Genomic DNA, 12,224 nt, shown 5'->3' with positions numbered 1-12,224 from the left:
GATCCGACTTGGATTCTACTAAGTAAGCGGATATCAAGTCCCGTTAGTAGACCCAAAGAGTCTTTTCAGCTGTAGGTCACGCCCTCGCTGTAGCTCTTATGGCTATGCAGACTAATAGACAGTACCTATGAAGTCTTCAGCCTAAACAGGTAAGAACCAAGGTTATTTTTATCATACAACAGGTGTTGTTTACCTTTTCTTTGTTATTTTATGTCTTGTACCCTCCACCAAGGGTGTCAATCAGCTAAGTATATGTCTGACAGAAAGTTCATGTACAAAAATTATATTGTTATTTTACAATAAAGTTTTGTACATACTTACCTGGCAGACATATACTTAGCTTACGTCTCTGACGTCACGACAGAATTCAAAACTCGCGGCAAACGCGACAGGTAGGTCAGGTGATCTACCTTACCCGCCGCTGGGAAGCGGGTGTAAGAACCAACGTACCTTTCTTGCCAGATTTTTTCTCTCTTATACCTGTCTCCTGAGGGGAGGCTGGGCGGGCCATCAATCGTATATGTCTGCCAGGTAAGTATGTACAAAACTTTATTGTAAAATAACAATATCATTTTAAAATATATACGAATTGGTAGTAATTAGAATATTGTTTATTTTCCAGGAAATGATAGATGCTATCTGCAGTGAAGGATGACCTGCCCTCTCTGTATATTGCCAAGTTTTCAACATTTTAATTCCGAAGAAAGGGAAGAAAGGAAGAAAATATAGTTTCACCATGCTATCATTTGGATTATTGCCAAATAATTTTCAGTGGTTGATAAAGCATTGCCCAGTCTTTCCTATAAATGGGTCAAAGGTATGATCAGTCATAGAACTCTATAGTAAATTGTATTAATAAGCTTTAAGTAATGATTCTGAGTTCATGGTTAAACTTTGTTATAGAATATATTACTACAACAGTGATTCTCATAACAAATGATGCACAAAATTGAAAGCTTTAACATGTCTGAAGGAAAAGGGTGCCAAGTACTCCAAAATATCTACTGCACATTAGCAATAGTGTTTTTTATGACAAGTATCTAAATAATGTAGTACAATTTTGCCATCAGTATCTAAATAACATGGCCAGCTACAAGAAGGTTTTCCCATTCCCTAAATTAGCAAGCATAAGTTACATTTAGCCAGTATTTGCATTTACCATTAAATTTTCAGTGTCATTGCCTTTCTGTAGTAGTTCTAGAGTTTTATTCTTGTAAGCACAATTAATGTTTAGAATAGAATGTAGTCTTTACTCTTTTTACAGGTTCGAGTAATCACAGAGCCAAATGAATTCTATTCAGAACTTATATCAAAAGCCTCCAAAGCCAGGAATCGTATAAGTTTGTCTTCTCTCTACTTGGGAACTGGAAAACTAGAGGAGAATTTGGTAAGATATTTTTTGTTTTATGGGCATTACTTTCAATGTTTTCAATAGAGACTTAATGTTAATACTTGCATGCATATAGAAATTTTAAGTCTTTGAAAAATATAAAAGAAACGCTCAGGTTTCTTTTACTACTGTGTTATACAGATAGGATCTTGTATCGCCTGTCCTATTTTGTGGAACGATATGCAGTTCATTAGAAATTCTGGTTTGAAAACAGGTTCCATTTTTTGTTTACACAAATTTGCAAAGTTCCACATTTTACACTTTGTCACTTTCTTTTTCAGGTGTCAACCTTACTAAATCGAGCGGCAGAATGTCAGGACCTGAAAATCCATTGGCTTTTAGACTTCACTCGTGGTTCACGTGGTGTCCATAATTCCCGCACAATGTTACAGCCCCTCATTGCCAGTCATCCTCAGACTTGCTCTGTAAGTACTGGAGTTGAAAATGTTCATGTACATAAATGTACAAGAATTGTTTTAGTTGATGTTTTTATGATTTGCTCACTGCTGTCCTTTTTTGAGAGCCACATTGTCTTTGAGTACCACACTGCCTTTGAGTGCCACATTGTCCAGTTTGTGCAACATTTTAAAACTATTAGGGTAGGGCCATTTGGCATGTTGCAAACACAAGTTAGAACAAAAGAATCTCATGCCTCACAATGTGTATAAAGGAAAACAAATTTAGGTTCATATTCAATAACATTAATAAGGAAATGGAAATAGTCACAGCTCCAGCTTAAAAAGCTAAGTTCATAAATAAAAATTCATGTAACATGAGTCAAAAAAAAAAATGAAACATTGCTCATAAGAAATTTGGTACTAAAAGTATAAGAAAAGTTACTGAATTCCTTCTGCAACACAATAAAAACAAGAAAAGAAAAATCAAAATTCATAGATGACACAAGATCATTTTTTTTTTAATAGAATCTCATATTCCTACAGCATCAATGGAAAATCACAAATTTCTGACAAAGCACAAAAAGCATTGACAAAGCATGGTATGAAATTTTGGACACTATGTTTAGCATCAATAGAAAAAAAAATTAGATGCAGTGTAATAAAGTGTTTAATATGACTTGAAATGCAATAAAAATGATACAATTATAAATATATAGACTCACTCATGATATGCTTGGAATTGTAAAAAAAAAAAAATAGACATCAATTTCTCAATAATAACTGACTGAAACAAAAGTGTATAAGCATGTTATTATGATGTTCTCTGTTCACGTAGTGACAGACACATTTATTCATAACCTGCACTGGTATGTTAAGCAAGGCACCTACACGCACTTGCAAATTATATGGATGGTTTGCCTTATCGAAGAGAAAGGAATGGTTGTAGAAGTTACTTTTTTTTTTTCTATGAAGAATTTATATCGTGCATTTTCAGAAAACTACGACTCGTCTGTCAACTCCCTTGCACACTAGCAAACCCACACACAGTCAACACATGAGCACTCCCAAGGCACTCACTCAACAAGTTCACACAACAGCTGTCTCACTTGCCTCTGTTTTTTATGCGACTCACCCACAGGTGCGTCGCAGTTCCTCTCTCTTTCTTTGTAGCTCGTGCCTTACAGTACTCTTGGTAAGAGCCCTGCTACTCTTATTGCTCTTTTTTTTTTATATGATAAATCCCCATAATGTCAAACTCTACCTGTTGCTTGATCCTACAATCTTGTTTAGATATTAACATTCTTAAGGACATTTCTGTATCAGGGAAAAAATACAATTTGTTCTGATCAAATTTTAAAATTACTTGTTTTTCCCCAATGAAAATCTGACTACTCTTCAACAAATATATCAGTCTTGATACTTTACTCAAACACTTTAATGAATTTACGTCTGTCTTTAAATCGGAATTACAATTCTTTGATGGGGACAAATGGGATGCATTGTCATTTGTGATACTGTAACTATAATCAGAACACGGCCTAAGAGAAACGTCTTTTTTTTTTTTCTTATTTTTTTAGGTATATAGTAGTACCTCGTACTTCGAACTTAATCCGTTCCAAATATCCCCATAAGAAATAAAGGGAATTAGGATAATTCGTTGGAGCCAACCCAAAAAGTCCCCCTTTTCACATTTTTTTTATTATTAATGAGTTCAAAAGTGAAATTAAGAGTGTAAAGTAATGAAACAGTATGTTATGTGAAGTACAATTTTCTAAATTTTATTTGTTCCGACACGGCATACAAACCTTCGGTCCTTTTACAATAGGAAGGTACTAGCGGCAGCTGGATAGGTCGTAAGCTTTCGAACAAGGGGTTCGGTAGTTAACTGCTTGTCCGACAGGCGCGCGCGCGCGACTGGGAGGTAAACAAACCACTTTTGCTTTCGGCCTCACAGCGAGTGGACGTGTGTGTTCGACGCTCTCTGCCCGCTTCTCGTCGTTTGCTTTCTTGAGTATATGGTTGTGTTTGTGTATGAAAGAATTCATTGTAAGTACAATCATTTCTCTCTTTTCATATTATTTTGAACTTTTATTGGTTAATGATGGAATCTCCTCGCCTCGCTACCCCACGGAGACTATGCCCGGGTACCGAAGGCGTAAATGCGGGAAGTTCCGCTCTTTCCCGGAGATAGACCCTCATATTTTGTGCGCTCGGTGTCGGGGCGCGAATGCCCCCACCCGAGCCGAGCCATGTGATGTTTGCAATAATTGGTCAGAGGCGCAGTGGACTTTGTATGAGGGCAGGAAGAAGCGAAGGCCTGCAAAGGAGTCGTCGGAAAGCTCTCCCGCGACTCCTTTGGTGACGGACACTTCGTCTTCTTTCCTGCCACCCGCTCAACTTCCACGTCTCGCGCCTTCCCCTTCGGGGGGGGGTTTCTAGGTCCTTCTCCTCTCCTGACTTGTCGAGTGTGGAGGAGGGCGCTAGATACCCTGACGTCGAGTTGTACTCTGGGTCCTCTATCCGTTCGTCTTCGCGCGAACGGGTAGAGGATCCCCCTAATCACCCGACTTTTGACCTCCTCCAGGTGCGGTTGCCGCGAAGGATGACCTCGGACAGGTGTGGGGCATGCGTTGGGGCTGCAGGGCGTGCCGGAGTGTGCCAGGGGCTGCCTCTAACCATCTCGCTGGCTCCGTGGCGGTCACCATGCGACGGTTACGACCACCACCACGACCCTTACAACACCCGGCTACGCTTCACCTCCTCACCTGGTGTACACCCCGCACGCGGTCTCTGTAACACCTACTACATCGGTGCAGGGGCCAGTCGCCGTACCTCGGGGGAGTGTGATGCCGCCACCTGGGTTTGCCGTGCTGCCGCGACCGGACTTCGTGTGCCCGAAGAGCTCGCCCCTGGACCTCCCACCGGTACCTAGGATGTCTGTGCCGCTGGTCCGCCCATCTGGACCGCTTACACAGCCTGCCGTACCTGCCCAGCTGCTGTCCACGGACGTGACGTTGACCACTGCTGCCGTTCCTGTACCTGCTCCTGCTGTCTCTACTGCACCTGCTGACGTTGTTCCTGTTCCCGGCGCCGCTGCTCCCGATGCTGATCTGTTTCGGACAGGTGCGTCCGGGCCCTGTTGCTTCGGCAACAGCAGCCCCCGGCTCCGCTCTGGATGACAGATCTGACATCGGTCCTGAGGAGGTTGACGAAGAAGAAGAAGAAGAGGAGGAAAGGTGTCGTCGTCGTCTTCATCGTCTTCTTCGTCGTCGTCGTCGTCTGCCGCCTCTTCCCCTCTTCTTCTAGCTCCCCCGACGAAGAAGAAGAAGGTCGCCTCCCCCCCCCCTAACCCCTAAGAAGTCTCCTTCGGGAACTCCTAAGGGCCCGTCTCGCTCTGGTGAGACGGGGGGTTCTTCCGCTGGTCACCCTGCTACTTCGGGGGCGGGCCGGACCCGTCTCTTCTTCGCAAGGAAGAAGACTACGGGGACCAGAGGAGTGACGGCTAACACCGGCACTTCCTCACCTGCTGTCAGTGGTTCGGCCACGGCAGCAGGGTCCGTCTCGGCCTCTCGTTCCGCGAGAGGTACCGAGTGTACGGTCGCCTAACAGCGGCCGTACAGCCAAAGAACCAGACCTCTGAGTCCGCTCAGCGTCGGGTTCACGGCACGGAGCGGAAGACTGGTGACAGCCGCTCACGCGACTCTCACCAGACCAGCTCTCGCTCTCGCGGTGCGAGCAGCTGGCTACCCGGGCGGACGTACGGTCCTGACCGGACCCGGGCTGAGGCTGGGAAGAGGTCCCCCCGTTCGCCGGCTCCAGCCACGGCTGGTACCAGCGAACTGACGCACCGTTGAGGATACGCACTGATCTCACCGTGACAGTGGAGCTCGCCGGTCGCCTGACCGTCACTCTCACAGAGAGCGATTGGTACGGCGACCAGCACCAGCTCCTCTGACACACGAGACCGGGGCCGCTGTTCTCGGTCCAGCCGTTCTCCACAGCGAGACGGCTCGACTAGGTCTGCAGCTCGATCGCCACGCGGGTTGACGATCGCCTGCAGTCTTCCAAGCCCACTGGTTCTGCCAGCGAGCGAGGAGGGAGCGTCAGGTCTGCCTCTCCCATACCTTCAACCTCCTCGGGTTACACCGGGAGGGGCGAGGTATTGAGGAGTGATCGTGAGGGGTGCGCCCCTCAGGATCCCACCACGGCGTCGTACGTACCAGGCACGGTTCTCGACCAGCCAGGTCGTACGCACAGGTGGTGGAGGAGACGAGAGGGGTCTGTCGCTGTTCCTCCCCTTGAGGGAGGAGGGTCTCGGGAGATGCTCCTGTTTGAGGGACTGGATGGTCCGACTCCGCAGGACGCAGTCACTCCCTGAGATCCAGAGGAACTTTGCCGAGGTTATTGCGCTGATTCGTCAGCACAAGACTACCCTCGCGGAAGGATCGCCGCTCCCACCATCCGAGCCCACGTCCCGGCTCAGAGTCGTTCTGGGGCCCGAAGAGGGAACCCAGACCGACGGTGGGTTTGCCGCGTTCTGAGCTTGCGGACTCAGTGCTGGACCAGGTTGAATCACTTGTCTCCGGACAAGACGGTTCGCTCAAGTCTGGCAGGTCGAGCAAGCTGCTTCCACCTCCTCTGCTGCGACAGCGGCGTTTTTACGTGCCATCTGAAGACCCGATGCCGCCCAAACAGGTGAACCCGGAGTTAGCCAGGCTGACTCCGGGTGTGTCTCTGCAGCAGCTCCTGTCCGAGAACCTGTGGTTCTCGCAGCAAGAGGCACTCGGCCTGGAATCTACCGCCATGGCCAGCTTTCCAGGCCGTCTCCTGGCTAGATCTGTGGTCCCTCACAGTATCTAAGGTCGCAGCCAACTCCGGGGGAATTTCTCCCGAAGATGACTCGGCCTTCAGGAGACTTTGCCAGTCTGGAGGAAGAGCCATCTCCGTCCTTGCCCACCAGACGGTGAACCTGTGGGGCCAACCTGGTTCTCCGACGAAGGGACCGCTGTCCTTACTCCGGGTTTCCAGGGCGTCCGGGCGTGAAGCGGCGTTGGGGATCTCGCAACGACTTTGTTTACGGAGTTCCACGTCTCTCTTCCCAGGGAGAGATGGTGGACGCTGCGGTGGACAGACGGCGCACTGACGACAGTGACCGTCTGGTTCACCAGGCAGTCTCGAAGGCTTCTGGGCAGCCGCGGACTGCGGCCAAGTCTAAGAGCTCGGCTAGCGCTTCCTCGGTGGCTAAGACGGTAGCTGCGTCGAAGCCCCGGGGAAAGACTCTGTCTTCTTCGACTTCTACCAAGGGGAGCCGTAACCAGCCCTCCTCCCAGCCCTCCTCCTCCCGTGGAGGCTCGGGAAGAAGTCGAAGAAAGGGGGGAAACGCTAGGGACGGCGTTCCCCCTCACCTGCTGCCGGAAGTGGGGGGGTGCCTGGCCAGCCATTGGGCAACTTGGCAGCGCTAACGGCGCCGAGGAACCTGGATTGTAGATGTCCTTCGGGAGGGATATCTATTACCCTTCGAATCTCGGCCACCCCTCACCTCCAACCCGGTCCAACAGCAGTCGTACGTTCCAGGGTCATCGAAGGACGTAGCATTGAGACAGGAGAATCAAGACCATGCTGAGCAGAGAGCTGTAGAAATCGTCACGGATCAGTCACCGGGCTTTTTACAGCCGACTCTTCCTGGTGGAAAAGTCTACGGGAGGCTGGCGCCCGGTGATAGATCTCTCTCCCCTGAACCGGTTTGTTCGCCAGACCCGGTTCACGATGGAGACGGCACGTTCAGTGCTCGACTCCATCAGGGAGAACGATTTCATGCTTTCAGTGGACTTGAAGGATGCGTATTTCCAAATACCCATTCATCAGTCCTCCAGAAAGTACCTCCGCTTCATCCTCGACGGGACGGTGTACCAGTTCAGGGCACTTTGCTTCGGTCCTCTCAACCGCCCCACAGGTGTTCACTTGCGAGTGTTCACTCTGGTGTCTGCTGGGCCCATTCGCACGGGATACGTCTGACTGAGGTAATCTCGGAAGATTGGTTAGTCCTGGCGAGCTCCCGCTCGCAGTTGCTACAGGACAGGGATCGGCTGCTCGAGTTCTGTCGCGATCTGGGGATCGTTGTGAACTTCGAAAAGTCCGATCTCGAGCCCAAGCAGAGGATGAAGTACCTGGGTATGCTGATCGACACAGTAGCAGGGCGAGTCTTCCCCGCAGACTCGCGGATCAGCAGATTCAGGGAGGCAGCCAACCAGTTCCTGTCTCGGCAGGAACAGGTAGCTCAGCGATGGCAAGTCGTGATCGGACACCTGTCGTCACTCGAGAAGTTATTAGTCCCTCACGGGCGTCTTCACCTGCGGTCTCTTCAGTGGAGACTAAAGGAGAGTTGGTCACAGGCGACGGATCCCCCAAGCTTTCCAGTGTCACTGACACAGGAGGTGAGGCAGGACCTAGCCTGGTGGCTGGACGACAGGAACCTCTTAAGAGGTGCCTCTGCGCACTCCCCCCCCGGACATGCAGCTGTTCTCAGACGCATCGACCGAGGGATGGGGCGCACACCTGGAGGAGTTGCTGACTTCAGGAGTGTGGGACGAGAACGACAAGCACCTTCACATCAATGTACTGGAACTCAAGGCAGCGTTCCTCGCTCTCCAAAGAGTTCCAGGACGCTTGATGGGACACTCAGTGGTGTTGATGTGCGACAACACCACGGTGGTGGCCTACGTCAACAACGGGGGGCCTAGTGTCTCTCCCGTTGTACCAGTTGACTCGGCAGGTGCACGAGTGGGCCAGAAGGCACACTCAATAGAGCTGTCGGCACGCTACATTCAGGAAGAGGAATGAGAGTAGCAGACACGCTCAGCCGTCGGGATCAGGTGATAGGGACCGAATGGTCTTCTAACACCAGGACGTGGCGGGAAAGGCTCTTCGACCTGTGGGGGCGACCAGTCGTGGATCTGTTCGCCACTCGGCACAACAGGAAGCTCCAGGTGTTCTTCTCGGCCGTGCCGGACCCATGGGCAGCTGCAGAGGACGCTCTTCAACACCCGTGGGACAACCTCTTCGTCTATGCCTTTCCCCGATGCCTTTCCCCCTTCAGCCTGATTCGCAAGGTGATCAGTCGAGCACTGGTCACCCCGAATCTCAGGATGATCCTGGTGGCTCCCAAATGGCCACAGGCCATTTGGTATCCGGACCTGCTGGCTCTTCTCGCAGGAGAACCGAGAGAGATTCCCCCTTGGCACAACCTTCTCGCCCAGCCACACGTCGAGCGGTACCACGAGCAGTCCAGTCCCTACGTCTTCACGGCTGGCTGTTATCCACCATCTCTTGCGAACGAGAGGCTTTTCTCGTAGCGCAGCAACAGAGATGGCTGGAAACGTCCGTCAGTCCTCTGCGCTGTGGTACCAGGGGAAGTGGGCCGTCTTCTGTGGTTGGTGTCGTAGACGGGGTCTATCTCCTCTCAGAGCCACTCTTCAGCAGGTAGCGGATTTCCTCGTTTTTCTTCGCCGAGAGAAGCTCCTCTCAGTCCCCACAGTCAAAGGATACAGAGCCGCCTTGGCGCTCGTCCTGAAACTGAGGGGATTGGACATCTCGAACTCGTTCGAGATCTCCTTGCTTATGAGGAGCTTTCGAAAGTCTTGCCCACCCAGGGAACTCAGGCCCCCTGCGTGGGATGTGACTCTCGTCCTTAGGAGTCTGACTCGAACGCCGTTCGAGCCACTCCGAGAGTCGTCAGACAGGGATCTGACCCTCAAGACCCTCTTCTTGCTGGCCTGGCATCGGCGAAGAGAGTAGGGGAACTTCATGGTCTTTCCTATGATGTACGACACTCAGGGGATGGGGATCCGTGACGCTCGATTTTCGTCCGAACTTCGTTGCGAAGACTCAGAAACCGTCGATCCCTGACGACAGGTTCGAGTCATTCACGATTCCCTCCCTATTGGACTTCACCGATAATGATGCGGATGAGATGCTGCTTTGTCCTGTGAGGGCGCTACGGCGCTATCTGAAGAGAACTCGACACCTCAGGCCTGAGTGTCGACGCCTCTTCGTTAGCACCGGGGTCACCAAGAAAAAAGAAGATCCAAGAACACACTTTCATTCTGGCTGCGTGAGGTCATCAGGAGGGCGTATGAGGCTGATGGTAGTGACGACATCCGTACGTCCCGTCCGAGAGCTCATGAAGTCAGAAGTATTGGCCCCTCGTTGGCGTTTCGTAAGAACTTCTCCGTGGCGCAGGTCCTGAAGGCAGGGGTCTGGTCTAACCAGACTACCTTTACGTCCTTCTACTTCGGGATATTGCCCACAGGTCCTTGGATACCTTTTCCTTAGGACCCGTGGTGGCTGCTCAACAAGTTGTGTAGCTAACCCAGACCCTCGCAGGCTGAAACAGCATCGAGTCCTGGTGTGACTGTGTGGATGGATGTGTGAGTGAGTGAGTGACTGGCTCCCTCTTCCCATCTTTTCCTCCTCCTCTACCTGTGGGCAGAGGGCCACGGTCGTCACTACGCTGGATGAGGACGAGATGCAGGTGAGCTATATGACAGAGCCCCATCCTATCCCTTTCACTAGGGATAGGAGCAGAATATCCACCACTTCCTTCTACAAGGGGGGGGAAGTGGATGCCTACAAGAGTCAAACCCATGACTTTATATTTGCTCCTGTACAGGAACAAGTTCTTACATTGCTGGTACGAAGAGATACGCTTGCCTCTCTCTTAGTACTCGGTCCAGAGGTCTGACCATTGATCCTGCGGTGCACACCCCGATCAATCGGACAGAGGCTTGGATCCCTCCCTCGCTCTTACGACCAGGGAGGCTTCCAAGGTTGGGCGAACACCAGTCTGTTCACAAAAGACTCAGATTCCTCCCACCAAGAAGTGAGTCTTCCTATTGTAAAAGGACCGAAGGTTTGTATGCCGTGTCGGAACAAATGACAATTTGTCTAAAATTGCATTTTTCCTAACTATACAAACCTGAGGTCCTTTTACAATAGGAAGGTACTAGCGGCAGCTGGATAGGTCGTAAGCTTTCGAACAAGGGGTTCGGTAGTTAACTGCTTGTCCGACAGGCGCGCGCGACTGGGAGGTAAACAAATCACTTTTGCTTTTGGCCCAAGCAAAAACTGCAGAGTGAGGGGTGGCATGAGGTGGGGCTATGTGTAAAAGGACCTCAGGTTTGTATAGTTAGGAAAAATGCAATTTTAGACAAATTGTCATTTTTTCTGTGTACGATTTATGAACTGTTTGGTAAAAATAGCACCGGCCGGCCGGGGGATGGAGGGAGGAGAGACGGGAACCCTTTGAGCAAACTGAATTGGTTGCAGTGTGCAAAGGTTGATAAATCAATGTTATTCACATATTAGGTACAAAGACAATCAAGGAATCACCAGTGTGTGTGTCCAATTGTGTCTGAGAGAGAGAGAGAGAGAGAGAGAGAGAGAGAGAGAGAGAGTAATCAGTGTGTTTACACTTGGATCTTAAGTGCACGAAAGCTTTTATTTATGCCACAATACACTGTGGGTAAACGGCAGACTTAAAACAAACATGAGGATTTTGCAAACAAATAAGTAATAAGTTAAGAATGCAAGAAAAGGAAAGAGAGATAAAATAACTTTTCACAAGTAAGCTGTTTCAACAAACAATTGAAGGCATGCAAAAGCTGAAAGCGACGCCAGTTTGTTTATCACAGAGCTGAGTTACTTTTACAGTTGTAAAATATCATAACAAGCATTTGTCACTAGATTGGTATTTTACCATAACAAAAATAAAAGTGATTGGGGAAAATCAAGTTTAAGTGAAAGAAATGGGAGAATAATCATTCCAGAGTTCTCTCTCTCTCTCTCTCTCTCTCTCTCTCTCTCTCTCTCTCTCTCTCTCTCTCTCTCTCTCTCTCTCTCATGCACTGAACACTGACTCGAGCAAGCTATATTTTCTTTTTTTGCTGTATGCATTTGTTTTCATGTTTATCATTATGGGAAATTTATTGTGAAATAATTTTGTTTTTTATGTGAATTGGTACTGCTTTTACGTACATATTATAGTAAAGATTTTACTGTCTCTTCTTCTCTCCTCAGCAATACCACGATGCACGATAACTTAAAATCATTCATTCATTATTCCTCAAAAATATAAACGCTCCCTCCCTCTACCTCAAGTTAGCTGTGTATCACCACAATACAAAGGATTTTGTTAATCATTTGTGCTAAATTCTATAGTGAAAAGCTTGTTCTTTCATTTACTATTTTGTTAATATATTGCTCAACTAGACCATCTCACTCACTCGGCACACCGAACACTGGCTCAATTAAGACTTTTTTTTTTTTTTTTCTGTAATTCATTTTTTGTTTTCATATTTTATTATTACATTAAATCCATTGGGAAATTCCCTTTTTATGTGAATTGTTATTGCTTTTACATACATACAGTAATATTTTAA

General features: G+C 48.7%; 1 protein-coding gene across 5 annotated transcripts in view; it reads left to right on the top strand.

The window, feature by feature from the left end:
* The first annotated feature begins 583 nt into the window (after window positions 1–583).
* Window positions 584–12,224, top strand: part of LOC135203587 (CDP-diacylglycerol--glycerol-3-phosphate 3-phosphatidyltransferase, mitochondrial-like) — a 100,873-nt gene continuing 89,232 nt past the window's right edge. For 3 of the 5 annotated variants that reach the window (XR_010311967.1, XM_064233364.1, XM_064233363.1), the window contains exons 1-4: window positions 584–817; window positions 1,265–1,387; window positions 1,672–1,815; window positions 2,783–2,926. Coding sequence is in view for 3 of the 5 variants with exons in the window: in XM_064233364.1 (XP_064089434.1) it covers window positions 737–817; window positions 1,265–1,387; window positions 1,672–1,815; window positions 2,783–2,926 (492 nt within the window). In the remaining 2 variants the exon portion in view is untranslated. The remainder of the gene's footprint in view (window positions 818–1,264; window positions 1,388–1,671; window positions 1,816–2,782; window positions 2,927–12,224) is intronic. The other 2 variants (XR_010311968.1, XM_064233365.1) reach the window with 1 other exon arrangement.

This window comes from Macrobrachium nipponense, chromosome 36 (assembly GCF_015104395.2).
Source record: "Macrobrachium nipponense isolate FS-2020 chromosome 36, ASM1510439v2, whole genome shotgun sequence".
Taxonomy (NCBI): Eukaryota; Metazoa; Arthropoda; class Malacostraca; order Decapoda; family Palaemonidae; genus Macrobrachium; species Macrobrachium nipponense.
This window is presented reverse-complemented; position numbering and strand designations above follow the sequence as displayed.